Source organism: Ixodes scapularis, unplaced genomic scaffold, assembly GCF_016920785.2.
Source record: "Ixodes scapularis isolate PalLabHiFi unplaced genomic scaffold, ASM1692078v2 PGA_scaffold0__279_contigs__length_252992795, whole genome shotgun sequence".
Lineage (NCBI taxonomy): Eukaryota > Metazoa > Arthropoda > Arachnida > Ixodida > Ixodidae > Ixodes > Ixodes scapularis.
The window spans coordinates 181,883,714-181,909,831 of record NW_024609835.1 but is presented as its reverse complement, the minus strand read 5'-3'; the positions used below and the strand labels follow the sequence as shown (position 1 = coordinate 181,909,831).

The window sequence follows — 26,118 nt, the reverse complement described above, 5'->3', positions numbered from 1 at the left end:
CATCCAACGCAATCGTGACGTAGGTCGTCTCAAGACGAGCAAAGCTACGGCGAGGCTGACGTCGAGAGGATGGCCTAGTCGTTCCAGCCACCGAAGCGGCTGCTTTTGTACGAATTTTGAGTGACGGGTTAATCTGCTATAATCTTCTAGGAGGACAATAGCGACTTCTGCGACACACATCTCGGGAAGAGGGGAGTTCCTCCTTCCCCCTTCTCTCGTCGTGGCCGGAGACGAGACAACCTTCGTCACTAGCTGTCAAGGTTCCTAGACGAGCATCACAAACGAGGCGTTAGCGACATCCACCAGGTGCTTTTTGCTAATCGTTTAATTCGTTCTAAAATTCTTTTTAGAGACTTTTTTAACAAGATATTGGTATGTTCCATGTGATACTGCTCTTTTGAACACATATAGACCAAAAAATGAGCGCCGAAATTTCGTTGTAGTATCCCTTGAAGATAAAGCAATTATTTGTATATCATTCGAAGGAACGTCTTAATAACAAAATATGACATAACGTTTAATTTTGTAGCTTTTCAATGTTTGTAGATAACGGCTCATAAATCTAGTGACAAAAAGTCAAAGGAGCCAAGTTAGCGCAAGTTTGACGCAATATATTTAACCTCCCCAATACTGTACATATATCATGCAATACTTCCCATGACCTATTATAAGTTTAAATTATGTGAGAGTTTTGATATTTGTATCTTGCGTAGTAGGTGTCACCAAAAATGGCATGCACGAAAACTTGAAAAGTCAAATATGCCGTTTTGTCGCACTGAAAGTTTTTTTTTTACTTTTCATTTAGGTATTATGTTTTCCACAAAAATTTTTTTTTTTGACTACGTGTTCGGCACATGTCCAGGAGTAACATATAAAAAATTATTAAAAATAAAAAAATACGCCCGGACACGCGAGCATAATAATACCTGAACAGAGCCTTTACTTTTTTTTTTTTTAGCATTTCGTATAAATTCTACCTTCGAGCACCTTTCATTAGGTATGGACTGGTCAATTTCAGACGCTGGAGGTGTACGCGATTTTGTGCTGATCACTTCTGTGTGTTTTGTGTGATCACAACGTCCCTAGTTTCTATGAGCATCGATCACCATTTCGGTACAGTCAAGTATTTCGAAGAAGTTCCTTCACGTCACCAGAAGTCTGAAATGAAAACAGTGAACATGTCGCATTTACATGACCTTAAAACGGTTAAAAAATCACTGATCACAGCTTCTGTTTGTCATCGACGTCATCGTTTGTATATCGCACGAGGCTTATTTCTGGTTTAAATATCTCCCACCGCCACAGAACTCCGTAGTTGGTATGTGCTTGAGTTTCACTACAGAGCGCTCAAGGAATCCAATCGTGGCAATTTACTGAAAAAAGTTAGTAGAAGAACGAGACTGGTGACTACTTATAGAAAATAATCACGTCTACAATATGACAGTTACACTAAGTCAGTGGCATAGCCAGAACTTTGTTTCGGGGGAGGGGGTTAATGGCAGGAATGCCCCCCCCCCCCCTCCACCGAATGACGAAGCAGGATGAGCTCGGCGGTACAGACGCTCACGCAAAGATTATTGAGGCGCTGTTAAGATAAAACGGGTAGAGCTGCATTGTCGTTTTTGACAACGGGGCGGGCTTCATTTACAGGAATACGGGCGTGGTGGCTCACTGTTCTTTTGTCGTCGTTGTTGCGGCCCACCAACTTTAAAGCTTCCTCACAGCACACAACTCCGGCCGCTTTTTGAGGTCACTGCATTACCAACGCCTGAAGGCCAGACAAAACAGAAAAACAGCTGTAGACCAGTGTCCGCTTTGTTCCATAAGCGCAGCCATGTTTGTTTATGGTGTCGTATTGACACGGTAAAAGGGGGAGGGGGCTGCGTTTTTTGCGATACTCCGTTTTTTTAGAAACCTTCGCACATATCGTAGTGCAAGAATGTCGGAAACACATAGTCACGAAGCTCCAAGAAGAACACCAGTGCCAAGAGTGCTGCAAAGCGCTAAGGCCTTGTTTTCTTCGCAGCCCATTTTGTCGGAACAGCCTGCGCTTGAGATCATTATTTCACATTTTTATCTCTGAGGGCTACGATTTCGGACACTGGTCCATAGGCAACCTGCAATGCTGTTTGGTTTGGCGCTATCTAGCGACTGAAGCAAAAGACATTGGGTATGCATGGGAGTGGCAGCTGCATTGTTCGAACGTGAGCCATTACTTTGGTGGCGCCGCTATAGCCTAGTGTTTGAAGCAGGAAATACTGGGTAGGCCACGAAGCCGTGATCGCATAACATGCAAGTACGGCGGAAGCTGCGGCCTGGCGGGCCGATAGGAACGTGACTTCGTATCACCGGAGTGCGCTTTTACTGCGAAGAAGTATCAGGCTTTTCCCTGCGCCATGCTCCAATATGTGTGCGTTGCGCTCGTATACGTAGCGGATATCAAAGCCGTCAGCATGCGTTGGGAGGGCTTATCGTTCACCCTTTGCCAAGTTACACCGAGGCAGGGTATAACCTTGGGCTCTCACTTTACTGGCGCCGCCTGGCTGTTACCGGCAGGCTATACTGTCACAAAAAATAAGCAGCCCCCCCCCCCCCCCCCAAAAAAAAAAAGAAAAAACAACTCTGGACGCTGGAAAATTAGAGCAACAGTCCTGGCACATACATTAGGGGCCCATATGTAGGGCGAGGGTAATTCTGAAAACTCACAAAATCAAAATTTATTATCTATTAAAGGTTTAACAAATTCGTGTTAGAGAACAAGATTCCTAAGGAAAAAGTTATTTTTGCTAGGCCGCTTTATTTTGCAGCGTGGTCCAAAGACAGCAGCGGCATATCCTCGGGGCGATGAGAAGTCGTCAGTCCGAACTTGTCGTTTTGTCACTCGGAAAAATGACATCACACACTACCCGCAAGCACGCAAACCACACGCAGAACGTGGAAACGAGCTTGAATATTCTTGCGCCTATACGTAGTGAGAATATGAAGGCTCTTCGGAGTTTCTGGTGCTCGGTGCAACGAGAACATTAATCTAATAAAAAATTGGATCGGATGCCACCTGGACATGCAATGCAAAAAGCCAGACGGACTTCATCGCATCCGTGAGCGACCTTCGAGACGGGCGTCTCGATGGAGGAAATTTTCAAGAAGTGAGGGAATCTTTGCTAAAAATAGGCAAATTTGAGGCGTCCAATGGAAGGGAGAGCAACATGAAACGCCCGTCCCGTCTGCGCTACAGGCGGTCGCCCTCTGTCCGGAGGCCCTATTCCCAATCGTCCATCGTCTCCTCAAGATCCTAACGACTCTGCGGGTAACAGTGGCGGAAGTCTCTTCACTACGATGGCTGAAAACATACCTGAGAGTGTGCACTTCGAATGAGAGACTGCTCGGTCTAGTGGTTTTGAATATTCACCGCGACATTAAAGTTCAAGTGGTGGATATTGTGGATGTTTTTTGCCGTGAACGCAGGCGCCTGCATTTTAATATGTAGGCGCTTGGCATAAATGAAAAGATCAAGAGAGCCTGCAAATTGCTTTATGAAATAACTAGTCACAGCTACTCCTTTATTCGAGGTAATTTCAAGTCGAAAGCACGTAATTCTGGTGAGTACACAAGGTGTGCGTGAGCGCAGCGCCACCCGTTGCTTGCAGTGGAATTGTTCTTACAATTTATTTACTATTCCCTATGCCACTGACATTGTTTTATATTATCACTATGCGTGAGTTTTATTAGTTCATTTTAGTTTGATTTAACTCTGTATTTCAGTAAGGATAGTTTGTTATACTTTGCCTTAAAATTGCCATCCTCCATTCCACAAATGTTTTGAAATATCTGTTCTCTGTATATCTGAGATCAAGTTCCTCATCCCAGCAAATAAGCATAAATGAAGATATATTGACTATTTTATTTATTTGAGCATTTTCCACCTCATAAGCATTCCTCCCAAAAGCATATAAGTTGGAAATGTGAGATAGTCCCCGCTTTCCCCTTTGCTCTGTGCCCCGTGCAAGACCGACTGCGTGAGCAGGGTAGCGAGCGCCTCCTATGACCGGGGGTGGGGGGGTTAGTTTCAGCATTTCGGGGGGTTTCAACCCCGACTCTGCCCCCCCCCCCCCCCCCCCCCCCCCCCCCCGCTTACGCCACTGCACAGCGTATGCTGCATATGATCCTGCCTTGATGATTGTGGCATCGTACAAATCAGACTAGTTGTTTCAACTAACTGTGCCAAAACAGAAAAAAAAATCTGGTGAACACGCTGGGTAATAAATTAACTGAGTATTGTTCAAAGTCATATCAAGCAAGCAGATATATTTATATGTTCAAAACTGGCTAACTAGTATACCTTAATTAGCCAAGTTTTTAAGTATAATAATTTGTGCGCTAATCCTCCATACCAAACTTGTAAAGCTTGTTCAGAAACATTGCATCGTGTCGTTTGCGACTGGGCAGCCTTCGCGTGTATTTTTTTGTTGGCTTTATAGAACGCGCGCGAAATTTCAAACCTCACACGTGACTACGACGCAAAAGTCGCAGTTTGCGAGCGTGTACTTACGTGGGTTTTCGTTTAAACCTCGCGCAAACTTTTTTTTTTTTCAGTCTAGAAAACAGTTAGACAAACGAAGTTTACCTTGAAGGAAACTAGACAATGGGACGTTTCTCAATACGCTCTGCAACTGTTTTATTAAAAATCTAGCGCTCATATTAAAATTAAAATAAAAAGTTCACTTAATAATAATAATAATAATAATGTTTTATTTGCTCAGGAGAGCGCGGCACCGCAGAAAGGCAAAAGCCCGTACCAAGGAGGCCCGCGGTGCCGTGTCTAGTGATGGTGATTATGTGATGATGTAATGTACAGATGAAAATGTACAGATGACACTTCGGAGAAGAAAGAAAAGTTAAGCGTTAACGTACAATTTTAATACAAAAATATGCGACTAGGCAGCTTACGCCGTGCAGGAATCGTGAATAAAGTGGTACTAAGGAACCGTGGGAGAAGTTCAGAGGAAGTTCATATCCCACGAGAAGCCTATTTTAAATTAAAACTTGGGTATCTTGTAGAAAATATTATTTATTATTTTGCAACGATCTTGACATATGCTCATTTCGTGCACATACTGCTGAACTATATACACAGAGAATATTTTTAATGAGAAGTAGTGAATGATGAATACTACTTTTCATATCCGAATCTACATGGGATAACGTTTTCTTTTAAATAAACTGTAGAGACTATGATTATACGAACTCAGCTTGTTAAGCATGTCAATCATCGTCTTGATAATTGTTCAAGGTCACATAAAAAACAACGTATACATATACCACACAAATACCGATTGTTTTACTTTGAACACGGCCAGATAAATTTTGTTTATAGTATGGGGCAAAACGTACTTCAGTGTTTTAAAATTTTACTGGAACCCAGGTATGAAAAAAAAAAAAACATAAAAAGCCAACGGAGGGACATTTGCAAAGTGGACGGCTTAACATACACACCAGCCCTGCGTATTCTACAATGTTTTGAAGCATAAACGTAAGCAGCAACTGTAAGAAGTAAGTTACTCTGGAAATGAGGTCTCCGTTCGGTATTTTGTTTCACACCGTCGTATTTGCTAGATGGTCATCATCGGAAAAGGGAGTCCCGCTATCAGGCATCTGGTAGCCGTATCTGTTGTTCTCGATGAACAGAGGTTCTTCTTGGTCCAATCCTTTCCAGAAAGCGTCGAAGTCAATCGCAGGCCCGTCTCCTCCGTACTCTTCTGGTAGCGCACTGGCCGGGATCTGCTTGTGCAGATTTTCGAAACTCCATCCATGACAAGAGATCTGGGTGGGAATAAAAAAAAACATCAACTAAGCATTTGAAAGTTAATTTCTGGAAGTGTTTTGTCGCATTGACATAAATGCGGTCAAACCATGTGCCTTACGGGGTTGTACACATTCGTTTTCATAATTTCATATTGGAGAACAAAATCAATTGTTATTTGTCGCGTGCAATAGTGAAGGTACATTTAAATATATAGGCTATGTTTATGTTATGATAGACAGAACTACTCAGCCTTGACAACTTTCTCTTCATCCATACATCACAGTTAAAACTTTTTGATTTGATGTTTGTATTCGATAAAATCGACCAGATTCATTCGATAAAGTAAACTTATCATGACGGTTTATCACCAAAATAAACCTAGCTGTACTAACAATCTGTTTGGTGATATAAGGGATTGCTTAACAAAATGAAACAGATATAAAACTGTGTGAGGTTGGTAAAATTGCCGGACATATAGTAAAATAGTCTTTAAGAGTTGAGCATTGCAGACTTTAGACATTTTTATACGCTTCATTTGTTCATTCAAAGTAGCCTAGAGGCATATATAAATCACGAGGTTGGCTAAAACATTAGCTGGGAAGATCGGCGCGTGCACATAAAAGTGTTAAATTTTCGTAGAGAAAATATAAACGTAAGCACTTTTTGACAAAAGTCTGTCTGGTTGCGAGAAGCCATTATATTCCAAATGAGCTGAAACCAAGCCTTAAAATAAACATCCCAACGATTGTAAAGCCAATCGTTTCCTTCATTTAGGGTGTCAAGTTTTCCCATAACAACAGCACCTTCCTCGCAGTGCGGGCCTTTTGTGGCCTGATCCGGTCAAGGGACGTTGGCTCTTGACGTACACAGACGGAAAAGCACACAGGGACGAGTTTGTTTCCCGACGCGTTTTGCATACGCCCGCATTCAACGATAAGTCTCTTCCGGATATTAGGCTTTGCGACAATCCCTCGAGTTTTCTCTAAGTCGGTACGATGATCGATCGATAACCTCGCAGTGATATGCGACTATACTGAGCTCGAGGTCGATCATGCGCAAATCGTCTTTTGGCTGGCCTTGTACTTATTTTTTTTTTGTTACAAGCTATTACCCAAGTAGCTAGTTTTGGGGGCCAAAATATGGTCTTTGTCTGGAAATATAAAACCTTAACAAGCCCGAAAAAGCTAAAGTAGAAATTAACCTTCTTTGATCCAGAGTCTGGATATCTATCTTGGCTTAAAATAGCCAGACAAGTGTCAAAGCTAAGCTTCACTGCTTGTTCTGAGGTTATGCGCGACATCTTACGATTGAGTCTCATATTTGGACAATTATGTGGAAAGAAAAGCCATAGAAACGCCACAAAAAAAAGTAGTGTAGCACTAATTAACACCCTGAAGCAAAACCGGTTTATGCCGAAGTTAGGCCCCTAGGGTCGCCAAGCTTATGCCAAGTTAGGCGTTTGACTGGCGAGCTACAATACTAGTTCTCCGATGATAAATTTTTTCCAGCTAATTCTACTGCAAGCATCACTAGTTATACCACTCTGTATGCTCTCCATAGAGAACAAGGAAATACACCGCCAAATTAATAAAGGTTTGAAATAAAAAAAGAAACCCTAGTCATAAAGAATTATAAATATTGATTAGAAATTCGGGTATTAGGAACAATGCTCGTGCTAACCTTTCAGCGTAAATTATTCGTGTGCTACAAACTTTCCAATTTAACGCTGAAAGCCAGCAACTTGTATTTTTCTAACCAAATTTGATACTTACCCTATCTCTTATTTTCTTCTTGATAAAGGGCCGCAGCACCGCGAACAAGAGATCGAAAGCGTAGGACTCCCTGACGACGTGGATCGCTTTCGTCCTCAGTGGCAAGCTGTCCTGTAAACAAAGTAGTAAAGAAATTAGGAACGTCTTTTTAAGGTTTTTCTCTATTCTGTCATCGTTCTGTATGCTAAACTAAGGAATGCGCGCATGCCGTTATTCAAACCTGGTGCGTATACTTTGCACTCTTTCACGCAACCCTCTCTACCGTCAGTACGCCTGCGAACGACACAAGTGTAAACACAATACTATCCAAAGATAGTACGGCAATGAAACGTTTGTCGGAGTACTTACAACTCTTTTCGTTAAATCACAATTTATCTAAATAATTGCGTCATATTCAAACGTAGTTCGAAGCGGGTTTTGTGTGTTCGTCCCTGAAACAAAACTAAATCCAGTTTACTGAACGTCGGATGAACGTAACATGACTGTAGGGACTTTGAAATAATACTGAGGAATAAGTAGTCGAGTCCGTTTAAGATATTCAAATATAATTTACGAAACTTGTTCTACACATCAAAACGGCCGCGTGAATGGCTCTCAATTTACCTTCATACTCACAATAAAAAAACAAAACAAAAAAAAAAAAAAAGAAACGACGCGCGTTTTTTACCCGGAAAAGTAAAACCAGGACTGATAGTTTCGATCTACCAATGGTGGCTTGTAACATCGACGAGGGGCCAGTGACAATGGCTCCAAAGTACAACTGTGACGAGAACAACAAGCATGCAGAACATAATGTTCAGAAGCCCAACGTATTTTTCAGGACAGATGATTTTTTTCTATTATTAATTCAAAAGTTTAAAGTGGCGCGAACTGCAACACGATCGAAATAAGAAACGGGCTTGACAGGGACAGACGCCACTTACAACAGATTTTATTGAAGAAACATCCACTCAGCCAATTTGTCGTTCACCATTGCGTTAAACAAACCACAAACAAGTCATGGACATTGTTATTCGCTGGACGTGATCCGTAGGTGCGAGCGATGGACTTTCCAACTGCAGTGATGCTGTGATTGCCATTAGCGTTTTGTTGAGTTGCGTGACATCAAGAAACTGAGTTAGATCGCTTGACACATTTTAAAGCTCTTACGAAGACAGATTCCAAAGCTTGTGGTAGTTTTTATTTTTCAAATATATTTCACGCACAAGTTTTGCGTTATCGGCTAATATATTGGTATATGGTTGTTTGAGACTTCGTAGTTACTGACAGGGCTGCACGAAGCGCAGGGCCATGCTTATTATGATCATGGTTCTTACCTCGTGATTTATTGTTCGGCGTGTTTACAGCGTCTAATGCCGCCACCTTATTTACTGCGGAGTGATAATAACACGATCTGGACTCAGCGTATGATCTGTGTTTATTAGGCTGCCAGTAACTGTACGGCGAGCAAGTGCTGCAAAATGCGTCTTCGGTTGATTCGTCGAAACGCTATGAGGGTAATGCCGCTTAAAAGACTACAAGGTACGCACAGGCAACGCGCGATAAGGAGGCAGTCATGGGCGCGCCATCTTTGGTTAAGGTCTGAGGAAGGAAAAGAATATGGACGCATTTGGCGGGGAAAGAAATGCACGAGATGCGCGAGGAACAGACAAACTTGCAAGCTGTATAGTTCCAGTTAATCCTCATCAATCGGATTCAAGCGTGTAATAGGATAGTTCGATGGTATTGTATGTATTTGAACTAAACATCTAAAGTGCTGGCAACCCCTAAGTTGTGCTTCCTGCTATGTCGTGGCTTTCATTATAAATAAGGCGGCCTTCATCTAACAAATATTTCTTTACTCAGTAACAACAGAAATGTAGCTTTTAACTTGGTGTTTTTCACAATCGTGAATGCGTTGACATTTTTGCTTAGAGCATACAGGCAGCGAATTACACTAAAGGGCTTATTGATTATATGCACGACACCTAGAGCTAATTAGAGTGAATCGCCCGCTTTAAATTTGTAAAGAACAAGAGACCACTGCTAGACTCAAACGACACTCGCAGAAGGAAGACTTTCTTGTTCTAATTTTGTCTTGACTTTTATTTTATAATCACTGCCAGTGAACTATGCCAAGCGCGTGACTAACCTCAGCAAGATTATAAAAAATTACCCCCGCGTTTATTTATTTCAACTAACAACTAATACATTAAAGTAAGATAAAAAGTCATACAAAGAGAATTTAATGTATGGCAAATTGACCCGAAGGAAAATAGGCCTAAACATCCAATCTTTTCTGGAACCTTGGACGTAGCGCTTAACATTGTTAGTGCCTCAAAACTAGTGGCACTCGTATGATCAAAATGTTTTATGTTTGGCATTGTCATTTGTTGACCTTCCCTCGTTGACTGAATGAATAGGCTTCCGAACAACCTCGCACGAAAATATGTTGCTAATACCCCATTCACACGACCGTAAAGGTACCTTTAGCTAAAAGACCTATATTCTCTGCGGCCAATCAATTAACGATCTTCGGCGCGTGGCGTGAGATCGCGCCCCAAGAGCACGGGCTGATTCGCCGATAGCAAAGGGACCTATTTTATACGTACCTTTATGCTGACCGTGTGAATATGGTATAAGGCACTTTCCTTTTCAAGGATTGTATAATTACATAACTTATTCAATAAAATAAAACGAGACAATTGGGAAGCACTAGACCAACGATGTTGATGCAGTCTCACTCAGTCATTTTGCAGTTGCAAGGGACTGCACAAAGTTTGACAAGCTTAATAGTCTTGTAATTTCGCTTATGCAATTGCAGTGTTGATGAATAACTGCACTCGCAGATTAATTAGCCGCGCATTTCTACGAAAATTTCTTCCTTAACGAAGCGATATATGTTAAAATTAATGATAATGATTTGATAAAAACATATTTTGTCATTGAATTAACAGCAAAAGGTCGTCATTTTTTTATTTTAATATATTTTTTGTTTTCTTTTTAATACAACGCTTTTTGTACTCCCCGAATGATCTTAAACGCTCTCCTTTCGAGTGTAAATCTTTGTTCTCGGTTCATATCTCGTTATTTATAAATAAAGTATTGCGTTCAGATATTTAGGTTCAGGCGTCTTACAACAATTCTCTCTCCTTGTGATTTTATGCGGAAGAAGTTAATGAATACATTTACGAATGCACAGCTGTGTCCTTATACTCGCTCGTACAGGCATGATTACATGAATACGAAAAACCTCCGCTGACAGGGAGGATACTCATGTACACCAAGTCTTTTAACCCTCACGTGGACCTTTGTATACTTTTTAAAAAGTTCAAGAATAGTATAGTGGTCAGGATTGCCGTGTAGTTTGTTTAGTTCAGTGCTGTTTTATTATGTCAAGTGTAACCCTGAAAAAGGTCCCGAAAGCAGTTTGGGAGACACAATAAAGCTCTGATTGATTAATTGAAGTACATAGGACATATCACATTACAACGAGTCCTTAATATTGTAATTTCAGTTTTGTGAATAAAGCTTCTTAATAAGCGGGGTTTCATAAGACTATGAACGCTGCAATCAACACTAACCTACAACCATTAAGCAAATAGTTGTCTGCCGTTTAAAACTGTTCCCAGCATATTCTTGATTCTATCTTCGCTCAGGACCTTTTCATTTTAGAACTGTTTACAGGCCTATTTTTGAAGATAAAAACACGTGAAACGAGGAATCGCAGAAATTTATTCCGGGCCTCCTCATTTGTTAGGCATTATTTTTGAGTGCAGCAATTAGTCCATTGTGCTCGACGAGTAAGAAAAAAACACACACACAAAAGAAGCATTTTCACAGAGTGCCACGCCGCCTACCATGTTGGGATTAAAAAAAAAAGTTGATATACGGTGAAGTACCGTCACCTGTAAATAGAGTAGACCACGTTTCATCAAGCTGATATTGCAGGAGAACATCTTGCTCGTGGTGTATCCCCCGAAGTCAACGACGTATGAGATGCCGGCCATCTGGGACGACGAATCATTTGCCATGTGGTCAAGACACATTACGCACGCTTGCTGGAATTCTTCGTATGATACAGTGTCTGGCATCCATGCTCCTGGGGGAAGACATCTCTTGTCACAACTCATTTACATGCACGCAAAATGAGCGCCCTGATTAAATATGTATACTCTCAAAGTCGAAATGACCGGTGTAGAAAACGGGTTCACTAATCGTTATACCATAAGCCCCTGTTCGAAGGGAGCATTACTAAACTTGTCCTTGGGTTTAAAATTAACTGACGTTTTGTGAATCGTTAATCCACACTGATTGCTCCAGGAATAGTCTTCATAAAACAAAGTTAAAAGTGCGAGGCAACTTTCCCATTTCTATGCAAATTCTACATGTCTAATCACAATCTGTCACCTATAAAGATGTGATTCCGGTTACAAGCATTCAAAGAAGGTGTCAAATTTGTTTATTGCGCAGTTGAGGACATATAAACTATTGATAGTTATATAAAATTTGATGATTAGGTAATAGAAATCACTTGCCAATGTGGTCGACATCTATACTCAGTAAGATTATGGGCTAGATTTGACAGAGCTAAATAACTACGGCTTGATTAATCTGTTACGTCTTATAAAAAAACATTATCTTTGACAGTAGCGAACATTTTTTAGCTTTTTTCTACATTGTCAGTTCTATTTATCATGAGTTAGAGCTAGGTTAGGTAATTACATTGAAAAGTATGACCCAGCGGTATTGTTTCTAAATAAACATAAATACTTGTCGCAGGGCAGGCGCCCCTTCTCTCGAAGGAAATTCAAAATAAAAGAGTAATTATTTTCTTTAACAGAATCTGCTATTATACATCGTTTGTGGCTTGAGATAGATCAGGAAGGACCACAAATTTGTTTTCAAGTTTTGCCTGTTGTCACCATGTCGATCCACCGAACCGTATTTTAGTATTTATAATGTTTTAATTTTAATTAACGCCGATTATTTCCAAAGCTGACTTTTAACTTTAAAAGCGGGGAGACATGAATGCTTGTCTATTGCTTATAATTGTTACTCGCCATGTGCAATCTTATTTTTGGTTGTTCTTGTATTGTTTTTTTTCAGACGACTTGCAAATAATGCTCCCGTCCACTCATTTTATCTCGCTTGCAAATAACATCTATCAGCTGTCAATTTATCTGAAAGCGAGGCAAATAGAGGCATATGAACTGGATTTTGCTCGAAAAGCTCGTTACGGAGTGTTACTGATTTCCCTCTTAATGTGGTTAATTTAATTACTTCTGTGTGCATATTGGACCACTCATACTTAATTCTAGCTGAACGCACACATTTTAAACGCGAAAACGTCGTGTTTGTGCTGTGACAACCAGTACCTCTAAAAACTACTTCGCACAACGAATAATTTATGCAAAAAAACTTGTTTATGGATTTTTTTTGTTTTTTGTGACGCGACAAGGAACATAGTACGTAAACATAAGCCAGAACCGTTCTCAACACTAAGGAAGAAGAAAGTTGGCTAATTTGTTAAATCGTCATTTAATTAATTGTTCATCCAATGAACCAACCGTCTTACGGTAAACGGCGTGCAGTGAAAATTCTCTTTGCTAAGATACAGAAACCCATCACTCGAAACAGTCTTAAGTTTTATTTCAGTCTATAGAACAGTTCTAGCATTCTGGGTGCACTTAAAAAACATAATAAAATGTTTCTATAATCTTAAATTTAAGAGCACGTTTTCTTCTTTGTGCACTATTTCACGCAGATAATCACGTAAATCTTGAAATATAGCTAGTGGCGGCTGAGGCATACGCCTGTAGGTTTTCCTTTGTTATTATTTTTGACAACAGTGCTTTACGAATTAGTATGAGACGTCTCCCAATTAATGTTTACTTCGGTTTGGTTTGGTTTTCGGTTGATTATAAATATGTTAATTACCACTGAAAAGGTAGAGCGATGTAAAATCTTTAAACAAATGTTTAATGAAGCAAGCTTGTATCTGCAAATATATATATCTATACAAAAGAAAATAAACCGTTCATCCAATGATGGGCACAAGTGGGTGAGTGAGCTCCTACATATAAATGGCGCCTTTACAACTTCGGAAGTCGAGGACAATGTACACCAGCAAGCACAACAGCAATTAGAGTGCAACATATCAAAACAGAAAAAAAAGGCGATTTGTTTAGGAGTCACCCTAAACTCGCGAACATATTCAGTTTTCATAGCTAGTTGCTCAAGATATCCGCACCGAAGTAACACAAGCACCAAAGCCAGAGGCACAAGATACGGCGCTGTTTTGACCCTCTTGTCTTGGGCCTTGTGATATTTCGGCGCTGTTCTTTGCTATGAACTAACTGGCCCAAATCACCATCGTACTGATAGTTGCTTTAGTCCCAATCACCATAATGTATACTCCGGCGGCGCCTTTGACATGCATCGTATTCTTTTTTGTCGTATAAGTTATTGGAGTGGTAACACGATCAACAGGAATTTTCTAGTCTCGGTTTACATCCGGTTTAAATTCCCAAAAACGTTCCCAACTATACTTCGTTTCAGCTTACGTCCAGACAATGCCGACGCTACTAGGTAATTGAACAAATCATGCAGCGTCAGAAGAGCAAGTTACTGGGCCTTCTTTGTTTATGATTCGTTCAGCGATGATAGAATGCGTACATAGGCATTTCGAACACCATAATGGTGCACTTTTGACTTTGTCTGATTGGTCCCATCAGCTCGTAGTGTCGGCTACGTCTCGACTTATGGTGAAACGAAGCAGAAATGGCTCCTGGTTCCCGTTTGACTTCCAGGTCAAGAGGTTTCAGGCAAATAAAACAAAACGTACTTTTCAATGCTCAGACTAACTCCATGCTAATTAATAGGTTTAGAAAGGGCGAACGACACGAGGACAATGGAGGCACAAAATGAGGACAAATAAGACATTGATTATGCCCTTCGACACTATCATTATGTCGAAAGACAGACGCTAGGACCAAGAAGACGCCAAGACAACGTGAGAGGCGCCTAGGACAAAGAAGACACGAAGACCACAAAACGGGCGCCATGACAAAGGAGACGCGAAGACAACCGCGCAGGCGCTAGGACAAAGACCCGAAAAAAGGACAGGCGCTAGAACAAAGAAGGCACGACGGCAACAGGACAGGCTCCACAAAGCCTGTCCTGTTGTCTTCGTGTCTTATTTGTCCTAGCACCTGTCCTAAACTTTTTAATTAGTATAGACCAACTAAGCTAAAACCAAAGTTAATATAAGCCCATGTCAGTCTCCCTCCAGCCAATACCACCTAGAATGTAACCAAAGCCTGTGAATTAACCTCCACGAATCGTCATCGCACTAAGATGGCGTTAACTCGGGAACAGAGCCCGAGTCTTACGCCGACGTAAACATTCGGGTCTAATTTGTTTCTGCGTTTGATGCCACTGCGGGCTTCGATTGTTCTGGGTGCTGCTGCTCCGGCTTGCTGCACCGTGCGTGACCCAGTTAGGTTGTGGAGAGGCGCAAGGCGCTTACCGATTCTTGTAAGGAGAACCAAGCGGCCGCGGACGTCTCGTTCTGGCAACACGACGTGCAAACACTTCGCTTCTTGCTTGACGCTGGACGGCGTTAAGCCGCTGAACAACGAAGCGTAAGCGGCGCGGTTTCTGTAGTAGTTCTTGATGGTCTTCAGGGCAACGTTCACCTTGAACTTTCGGACACGCAGAAAGCGCAGAAGGAACTCTGGGTCCGTCCTTGCATTCAGGTCGCGCTCCCCTGGGGAAAACAAAACAATTTTGAGCGAAGACGAAGCTTCGGGTTTATTTTTATTGCGACTAAATGAACACTTTGACATCATCGCTTTTTTTTCATTTAACGTATCGTTACTTCACAATATTAGCGTTTCCTTTGCGATTATTGCCGTGGAATCTATACTCGTGGTCCATTCCTCCTGCCCAGCGACCAGGGTTCACGCGTTTTCTTTACTCTGAATTTTAAACCGACGCTTAAATATTTGTCAGTAAGCCTAATTCAATGACATGCCTTATTCTTGGGGAAGAATGTCGCCAATTTCACTTTTTATTTAACTTTTTTTTTAAACATATTTTAACTAAATTAAGGTTTTTCGAAAAACATGCACTCTGACCTTCAGTTTCAATTAAATAATATAGATTCTTCGTTGGTGCTATTCCAACATAGTAGGCACTTCAGAAAGGAAATTTTATATAAACTTAACACATTAATTTTTTTAGATAATCTTAATATGTTTCATGTTATTTTTTCTCATTTGTCGACTATTCCTCGCACCTTGAAAAAAAATCAATTCTTTGATTCACATTCAACAGAAAAACAGCACAGACACAATGATTAGAAGCACAAAGGTGAGGGGGCCGACTATGAGAACTAAACCGAAACTGTGATATTAATGAACAAACACACCTGGACTACCATATGTTTTCCTGCTTAAGCTTTGCATGCTCTATTCGTGAAATTAATAGTTTCCTATTTTAAGTCTAATAAAAGTTATGTTCATAAAGCCTAGATTGACGATCTGAAGAAGGACATGTTCGCTCAAGAAGCGAGTCCCCCTGATTTTTGGCGTATCCACTTATTTCATCTGTGTATTTTGAATTTTCACAATCTTCGTAATGTTCCTAAAACATTACACGACACGATACAAAATAACAATGTACTTTTGTCCTTGGTTTATTAGTGTTTGTGAAAACCTTACGTTTTTTGCTGTTGTTTCTTCTCCCACTTGTGAAAACGAAATTTTGAGTCACTCTATTTTTTCGGTGGTCGTTTCATTCTTAGCTTCTTACCAAGGAGAAGCTGTGTGAGTTTCATCAACGCCTCTTTTAGTCCATCTTCGGTTTCACCGAACTCGATTTCGGCTATCCTCTGGAGCTCCGGTGGCAAAGGCGTGATCTTGGTTTTCAGCCTATCGGAAACATGCTCGGCCTCGTCGTCCGATGACATAGTCTTCACCTGTGAGACAATTACATGTAATTAAACATTCGCTGTAAGCGATATCAGGTTAGAATAAATATAGTCTGGAGCATATTCTTGGTCTTCGCGCCGGGCACGCACAGAGAAGTAACTAGATATAGTTTATCTTTAGTTGCTTCTACTGTAAAGCAAATACGCTACTTTTTATATTGTCCCGAAAAGAAATGCTGTATGGTACAGCCATGGGCGATATTAAAAAGCCCAGGCAAGCGCGTGGCTTTGAAGACATCCAGTTTTATTTAACGGAAGTAAGCTGAACTATCACGGAGGATGTAGTGTGTACCAGCGACATATCAGTGTCTGTTAAATTTCCGTCGTTACTACCTACTTGGTCTGCAAGCGATCGCTCAGTCAACATCGATTTCAGTGTGATTTTTAGATGAATTTTGCGTACTCGACAAAAAGCATCGGTTAAAAATTTTAACCCGATTAGTCGCCGCTTCTTAATCAATAAATTAATAGACTAATCGGCCTTTTTCATTTTCATACATACAATATTTAAAACGTCAAATTTACTTTTTCTTCATTTGCTAAATTCGTGATAAACGGCGCAGTATACAATTAAGAGTTAAAAAGCACTCACACTCACAGATTTTTACTTAAGCTGCATGAGGCAAAGACGTTCTTTAATATTCTCCGGCAAGAATGACCTCCTTTGATTGTTCACAATAGATTCTGCGGCGCAAAACGGACACTCGAGCGGCGTTGAAGGGGCCGGAACACGTGTAGCTATCTCTACTTGTCTGGAGTTACAAACCTCTCCCCTACAGCTTACGTTAAGTTAAAATTTCACCTAAAGTTTGCCACGCCTACAGGTATATACATGACCACGTCTGAGCGGTGAAAGCGTTTATATTACTTTTTTTCTATTAATGAGAAGTTTGCCGAATAACCGGTTGAAACAAAATCATCGCGATTAAAGCTTCAATTTATTAATCAGTAAGTCAAACGATTAATTGCCCAGCACTACTTTTATTCCGTCAACTTATTATCAAACGCACTAAAACTGGTAGCTCAACTTGCCAAACTGGTAGTTTCAGCCGCGCTAATCGTTGCCTTTTTTTTTTTTTCGCAGAGCGCTTGTACAATCGGTGCTAAAATTAGGGAGTTCTGGTAGATCGCTTTCGCCGCCCGGCAAAGCTCTCTGCAACTCGCTACGAAACCTGGAATTCTAGAGTCCTGGCCATCGGCGCTCAGGTGCAGTAGCGGCTTTCTCGTTGCGGAAAGCTTGGCGAAGAGGGGGGGGGGGGGGGGGGGCTTGGAGGAATGTTGTTTACGAAAACTCCCTATTAGAAGTAAGCGACAGCTGGTGCAGCGGGAAGTGACGACAAGTATTCAAAAGCCTCGGAAGCCTCGGCAATGGTTAAGCTTTCTAATGACAGATAGTGCTGCAGGGATTCTAAGCCACGCGAGCGCATGGGACTTCTAATATTGTTCTCGACACAGGTAGCTCACTACTAATGCGCAACTGGTATTAAATGTGTGCCACCGACAATCCATTGACCCCTGTACTTTTCAAATTTTCTACGTAAAGTGCGTTTCCAAGAGGTACCTTAGAAATGGCCTTTACGTTTCAACTCGCCCCAAAAGACAACTGCAAATTCATAACAAACTTGGGTGAGAAAGATACATTATTATCGTCCTTTAAAATATGAATTTTACGACATGGGTATTTCATGGCCATAGCAATATTAAGCAACAACTCGAGATTTTCAGCTATATGGATGTCCTGTTTTCTGGTCACGGAAACAGTCTCCCCACTAAATTTAGCGGAAAAATTGACGTCACAATCTGAGCACCAATTCAGTTTTCCCGCTAAGTTTGGCGGGAAAATTGATGTAAGAAGCTAGGCACCAATTCAGCTGGTTCCATTCAGATTTAGCGGAAAATTTGACATCAAGACGTATGCACCAATTTAGTTTCCCCACTAACTTTAGCGGACAACTTAACGCCACAAAAAATTGTAAGCCTTCTGAAAAAAAAAAAATGTGCTCCAGTTTTTGGTTGTCGTGACCGAACACCAGCCCGTGTGTGCAACGATAAATGCGTTTATAGATAATCGCCCAGTTGATTTTTACAATGTTTTTTAATTTATTTTTTATTCGACGTCTTTTTGCCTTTTGAAGCAGGATCTCTTCACCCAAACTTGTATTAGACTAAAGTCGCGTGGATATAGAACCAATACACGGTCATTCGGAGCTTTATGACTCAGCTTTTATCAAAACGGGACAACTGTTGCTAGAAACTAACGTGCTGAAGGTTTTTTTAGGCTTTCTCGATGAATGGAGTGATTGAAGATACCAAACATATTTACTGAAAACAAAAGCGCTCTGATAAACGTGACATGCATGTGTAATTCAGAAAATGTTTCTAATATATCAGAGCACATGCAGTATTTCCGGTGTCTTGGTTACGTCACCGCAGTGCTTTATGCACAACTGAAACAGTACCAGTCAATAACAGAAACTATTACCAATGACAATAAACAAACGTTATACGAGAGTTGACACTCAAAGTATATTTGACCCGTCTCAATAAACAAAAACAAAAAATTGCACTAACAACGTGTATTTCTTTTTTTTTTTTTTTTGGAACGAGAAATTTTCTTTTTTTTCATAATAAATTATATTTTTAGACTTTGGACTGTTTCCACTTCGTGCTTTTTATAACGATTGGCACTACGAGAGCTGATAAAACGATGATTTGTCTAGATTTTGTTTTGAGCAATTGCTAATAGAAATGCTAAAATTCTGAAGAAAACTGAATGTTAAAGGGCTATATAGTATTTATATGGCCTTGTATTGCAGTACCTAAATTGGATTTTAGGTTCCTTATTTACCATATATGAGAAAATAAATTTGCTTGCATTGATATCAAAATAATTAAGGCATTCCACTTGTAGTAAAGACATATTCTGAAAATAATATGGTAAGATATATTTTATAGGCTAAGAAAAAATAACCGTGTTTCTCGACCCGGGGTAGATAAAAGGTGCACCGCAGAAAGCTCGAACTCCGGGAGAATATGACGCTAATGGTGGGTACAGAACGCGAAAGTTTGAAAACATGACGTTACTTGGATGAAAATATCATTGTGAAAAACGAAACTTCTCTGTGAGCGGACGTCCACCTAAGCTTACAATTGTCAAAACAAGAAATGACATTGTGGGCGCCTGTAGCATCTATTGCAGTGATAAAGAAAAACATGCCAGCAAGATAGGAAACAGTATCCGCTCTTTTGTCTACAAGTGTTTCCCAGTGATATAACTCCTACAAGCATCCGCAATGCCGAGTTTTGTTTTGACAATATTAGGCTTAGGTGGGCGTTGACTCATAGATAGGTTTTATTTTTCTCAATTATCTTTTGATCCAGGTAACGTAATGTCCTCAAACTTTCGCGTTCTATTTCAACCGCTAGGGCATTGTTCTCACTGAGTTCGAGCGTTCTGTGATGCATCTATGGTTTATTTACTCGGGCATAGAAACGCTGTTCTCGTTTCTCGGGAACTCCATGTACATTTGTTTTTATCTAAAACGTTCTGTCCTTCAGTAATTTTATACGAAAGGTATCGCCAAAAAGAAAGAACCCGCCCTCTGCCGCAGTTGGCACTTTCGCAGCTGTCATGCAGATGGCAATTCTATGTTAGTATACCTGGTAGACTACGAAATTCTTCGTCCCGAGGGACGCTAGGCACAAATACGACTTTTTACATTAACACCAATTTCTGAAGGTTTCTTTGTTTGCTGATACATGAAAAAACTACAAACCCAATTGTAAATACGTTTTAAAACACCACTATATTGCTTCGATAGCTGGTAATATGCGTTGTGAAAACGTCCTCGTGGAGGTCGTCGAATGTACGAGGAAAAATGAGTGGATACATTCAACAAGGAATTATAGGTGTGGAAACGACAAACAATCATTCAATCTTAGAGGGAGGATAGCACGCAGTGCAAATGAGGGTGAAACATCCGACATCCATGGACGCAGAAGCCGCACAAAGTGCAGATTGCTGCAATCTCTCGGTGGGCGTACATTTCAAGGTAAGGACTGAGGACTGACAAGAAAACAGAACTTACCTTTGATTATCTTTGTATATGTATAGTCCGTGGCTTCTCATAGATAATCCAGCATTTATTATGGTGATGAACAAGTAAAGCACGTAGGACGTAGGCCCTGCAAAGAAAAATGCACCGGCTCACTTTGATCTACCTTGCTTTTTTGTGGATGGGACCGGGGAATGCGTACATATGCCGCAGTATGGTGTTGTAATCCTGCCAGCACAAATGAACAGCGCTTTCAAACCTAGAGATAACCGAGCGTACATTACGTCATCACGAAATATAATCAGACAACGCAGAGAAAGCGCACGGGCACGTTGCCAGCGTAGATATCGGAGAGGTTTCCTGCGTGACCTGCTTTCAAACTCCTGGAGGCGGGGAAAACGTGAAACATGGTGTTATGTGGTAAGTTTCCTACGCCAGATAAGCTTGCTTGATGTCAGTCCTGAGAGTTCTTTCTATGGCGCGATTCTTTAACCATATATGCTGAAACATCACTGAAGCGATACACTTGTTATGTCATTTCACAATGATATTTTATCCGACAGGCAGTAACATTGAATCTCCGGCTGAAAAATGTCATAAATAGTTTACTGAGATTTCCTAAATTGATTTATTTATGAGCCGATAAACAGTAGCCTAATTTAACTAACCTAAGCTTTGCTATATATTTATTTCGAAAACAACTTGAAAGAATTGAAAAATAACTTTGCTCCCATTAGAAACTAGAAACGCGAGCGAACTCCTATTGACACGTGCGTTTGTACATATTTAGTGTTTAAGGCACAGAATTAAGCTTGTAATACGTTTTTAGTATGAATAAATAGTAATATAGTTGAAGATTATTACCTTAACCCAGTGTGAGTGTATGAAGCAAGTTGGGTAGCTGGTATTTATGGAAAGTTCTAAAAAACAGGGCACCAGAGAATAGCGAACGCAGTATGGAAACGACAAAAGCAAGTAGCGAGAGCAGAGTAGCTTTGAGCTAATATCTATTCTCACAAATCAAGAGACAAGGCTTATTGGAGGCTTGCGATCTTTAGAACTGTTGTGGCAAGATAAGCCGTTCGAAGTGCGTTCGACATTTATGCATTCAGCGAATATTCGTCACGAACAAAAGCCTACCGAACATAAGATTTATGCAAGTCGAGAAAGAATATTAGTTTCCAACAATAATCAATTACCAAAAATAAAAAAGCAACAAGAGAAAACTTCGCTCAGAACCAATTGAAATATGTTGCTTTTCACAGTGCCGCAAAAGTGTGGATTCTGAATGTGCAGCATTAGCAGTAAAAAATAAATATGAGATGACCAAGCAAGCTGAATTGGGCACTCACTCTAGAGAAGCCCTGGTTTTTAAGAAAATAATTCGCTACCAGCATCCTGCAGGAAGCATCATCGTCAAAATGCGACCACCTTGACCTGAGTCAGATACACTCACTTGCAATTCATGAGCCGACCTGATGCCTAGAAAGCACCGAGAATGCCGTACAAAAAGAGTCTCTTTCGAGGACACCGTCCGCGAAGAATGTGAAACTGGGTCAACAAGCTCCTCGGTCTTGCACGCATATCAGATTAACTTGATCCGAAAAAGGCTGTAGTGCGGGGCAGGCGTCCATCGGGGTCGGCTTCTCTGGTAACATATTAGTTCCTACAAACCCACCATTAGAATATTAATTTTTAAGGATTTTCGTTATCCTTTGTCGAAGTCCTGAATGTAGCAAAATTTTTATAACGACCCTAATATATATATAAGAACAAAAGGAATTGTTTGTATCAAAATAAATACGCTCCCGCTTGATGAATTTTTGAAGGTGAGCTAGGACTGAAATAAAGGTTTACATTTATGGGATTCCGATAATTTGGTACCAGCCTCTTAACTAATAGAACCGTGTGTAAAAAGAGATCACAATTTATAAGGAGCAACGACATGAGACGATGATGCAATAACAACAAAGTGTAAAAAACCTGCTTTTTCTCTGGCCTCTATCTAACCAGATTCAAATATTTGCACCTCTTCGGTCGCCCGTATATCTGGATGCTCCAGGCACTGCGCCGATTTCGCGCCAGTTTTTTTGCAATGAATTGGAGCTTATTTATACACCAACGCAGGTTTTCTCGCTGTACTGAGCGGGGAAATTGGATTCGTGTAAACGATACTCCAGGTTTTCCCGCTAAAATGCCCCTGTAAAGCGATAGAGCCGGGGCGGACGGACACGCAGGACCTGATATTTTGGTGAGTTTATGAATCCTGTTTATTTAAAACATCGCAAAACACGCGCCAACGAATCAAAGTAGACTTATTGCATATGCGCCGAGTGCCAGTCAAAGACCTTTGCAGTGCGTGTCTTATTCTATTACATGTCCATATGCCTATTGCGCTGCGTTTTCGAATTGACGTACCAACTGTCCCAACTACGTGCACTACAGCCGAACACTATCGTAATCTACGAGTCAACAACAACCTGCCGACAATTTATTATCACAATGAACGGTAACCGGAAAGGCCGAGCGGCACACTTTTGCCCAAGATAAGAGAGCTGAACAGCTCGTGCTTTGTAATTCGCCTGAATTACAACGCGCGAGCTGAGTGTAAAATAAATAAATGAATAAATACATGAATAATTAAAAACAGCCTTACTTATGATGTTCGCGCTTCTTGCTTAGTGATTGGTTCTTCGGAATTATTCTTGGCTAATGTCGCAATCTTATTGGCTGGGAAGCGATAACTAGATGCTCGGCACTGGCCACACCTTACCTTTCTTAAATTAATCAATCACTAAAAGTAAAAAAAAAAAAAATGATGTAACATGCTCTACTTTGTATTTACACACTCATTAAATCTCAATTTTTGACAGTACTGATGGAACACATGCATGAATGCTAGCAATACGGTAAGCTTTGTCGTATGTACGTATTCCCACCCAAGAAAAAAAAAACATTAAAGTTCTAAATTTGCTGTTTCTGCAATTTTTAGGCAAGTTTTTAATGAAAAAAAATCCAGAATTGGGCCGATGTTAAGATCACATACTTTTATAAAAGATAAAAGAAGCCGCGTATTATATATTTTATATGTTCCAATGGGAAACGAAAAAAAAATACTGGATCAGTACCAAGATTTCGCAGCATTTTGGCGGGATTGAAATTCCCCGGGTTTTATTAATTTAATCATCAACACTTTAGTGTTTTCATCTTGTTCTTTGGCTGCAGACTTCTTTTTGTCCATGCAATCAGTTCTTGTGAAATAATGGCATTGGACCCATCAACCCGTAAGCATAGGTCAATGCTAACGAAGGAGGCTGTCAGCTCCCTAAAAAGCTCGGCAGCGAGGCTATCATTTTATATCAGGCCAGTGAATTCACAAAAATAGCGCGAACGAGACAGACTCAACGCAGACGCGAGGAAATCATAAGCAAAACAACAAAATTCTATCGCGAGTTGTGTGTGTTTAAATGCATATGTATAAAACGTAATGTATAGTTTAATCGAATATTTGGGCTGTAAACGTATAGTTTTATGAAATAGACTGGGGACCAGATGTACGATTGTACTTTTAGCTGGAGACGTTGAGTTGTACACGTCACTAAAAAAGTAAGAAATTACATTTGCAATCACCCATCGCTAAATTGTAAATAATTACAGCTACAATTAAAATTTCATAAAGGTAAGTTACCGTTACTTAAAAATGTAATCCGGTACATTCGCGGCGTTACTTTCAACCTTGCTCTCCTAAGGTAAGACACGAAACAAGTGTTATTGAAGCGGTTATTGTTGCCGCCACTCACACTTCTGTTACCTCAAAAGGGTCCTAAAAGAACTTTCTAACTGCTTTTTGTTTTTAAAATTGGCATTGAACCTGAGCGCACTGAACGCAGTACTCTAGTGAAACTTTTCTTTTCTCGAATTTTGCTTTATATTAAAAGTTATAGGGTAATTAAAGCTACAAAAACAAGCCTAAAATATCCTCCTTCATGACGTCCTTGGCCGTGGCTTGAGTGGCCGTCAACTAGAGGAGAGGTAGTGAGCTAAGCGAGCCCTCACGGCTGCCTGACTTCGTGCCGACGGCTCAAGAGGGCGCCACTAAAGCATGTTCTGGATAGGCTGTCTGAAGCGGGCGGCCGCAGCGGCTCGCATTGCATTTGCTGCGCGATTAAACACTAATTCGGCATGGCACATCATTGGCCACAAACGACAGCAAACACGGGGTACAGATCAGTTCAGAATGGGAGCCAAATCGCGCTGCCATACCGCGAAACGGCCGAACCGCAAGCCAAAGCTCCTCACCGAAGGCCTTCGGAGCGCTCGGAACCGGTCGGATCCTGCAGTCCATTCGACTCGCTTATGGCCTGAATGTCCAACGAGACTCAATGTCCAACGAGCCTGAATGTCCAATCGGTCACGTGACCGGCGAGACGGAATGTACAACGAGACGAAAGATCAAATCGAGACGGAATGTTCATCGAGGCTGAATGTCCAACGAGACGAAAGGTCCAATCGAGACGGAATGTCCAACGTGCCTGAATATCCAACGAGACGAAAGATCCAACCGAGGCGGAATGTCCAACGAGCCTGAATGTCCAACGAGTCTGAAATCCAACGAATATAGAATGAACCTTGCAAAGAGTTTAGAAGACATTTCTTTGTTGAATTGTAGGATTACTGATAGTTACGGCGGTGAAAAATGCGTTCGATGAAATGGGGAACCGGACATTTCGGTGTGGAGATATCGGTACGCGATCATTTCGGTATTCGGTCGCTTCGGCACTGGGCTTTTCAGTACCGGGATTTTGATGCACGGCTATTTTGATATGCCGCTGAGCTTGTCCCACTGACGTTGCCTCTGTGAAGTCCCCAAAATGAAATTAAAATTATGCTCGTATATTTTGTAGACTTCATAAAATCCAGAAAACAATTCATTTATTGTTCGTTTTATATCTCTAAATATAAACATGATATCTATAATTTAAAAAAAAACGTTTAAAAGGTCACACATTCTACAAGATCGAAGACCGAACTCGTTGACCATTTACAACCTGTCACGCGTTTTATTTTAGAAGGTCGTACCTCTGGCCCGGAAACAAATGTGGGACCCACCAGCGTCCTCAGCCACCGTTTTTCCGTATTGTACGAGTTGCTATATTTTTCTTATCCGTGTCCCTAGTCCCGCAAAAATGATGTCCCTCGCATGGGAGAAAAGCGCCTGATTGAATTTTTAGTATTATAATTATTATTAGGTGCAGTCGGTGTAGTATGTGTAATTACTCTAAATTGCAGTTTTTGTTTTCTTCGTTTTTACAGAACGAACGTGAAAGATTTGGACATTTCTGATTGGACTTCTCGGTCCCCAGATACAAAAATTCGATCCTCATATCAAAATCAGTGATAGAATACAACGTTCGTCCCATTAAGCCTTTGTGCAGCTAATCTTCTCAACTATAGTGAGCTTCTGTCCGGTGATTGTGCGTTGACGCTTATCGCGACGATTAGTTTCGCATGCTT

General features: G+C 40.8%; 1 protein-coding gene across 1 annotated transcript; it reads right to left on the bottom strand.

Annotated features, from left to right (window-relative positions):
* Positions 1-4,976: 4,976 nt before the first annotated feature.
* Positions 4,977-20,788, bottom strand: LOC8030307 (alpha-tocopherol transfer protein-like). Its single transcript, XM_029971040.4, has 6 exons — positions 20,638-20,788; positions 16,372-16,537; positions 15,086-15,325; positions 11,463-11,656; positions 7,576-7,686; positions 4,977-5,820 (listed from the first exon to the last, which is right to left on the bottom strand). Exons 2-6 carry the CDS (start codon positions 16,526-16,528, stop codon positions 5,593-5,595), a joined length of 930 nt encoding a protein of 309 aa, XP_029826900.2. The 5' UTR covers positions 16,529-16,537; positions 20,638-20,788; the 3' UTR covers positions 4,977-5,592.
* Positions 20,789-26,118: the final 5,330 nt, after the last annotated feature.

Excerpts from the sequence above, each read along its gene's own strand:
- LOC8030307 (XM_029971040.4), bottom strand. The coding sequence starts at position 16,528 with ATGTCATCGGACGACGAGGCCGAGCATGTTTCCGATAGGCTGAAAACC. Across the intron at positions 15,326-16,371 it reads ACTCACACAGCTTCTCCTTG|GGGAGCGCGACCTGAATGCA; the intron begins GTAAGAAGCTAA and ends TGTTTTCCCCAG. Across the intron at positions 11,657-15,085 it reads GGTTCTCCTTACAAGAATCG|GAGCATGGATGCCAGACACT; the intron begins GTAAGCGCCTTG and ends GTCTTCCCCCAG.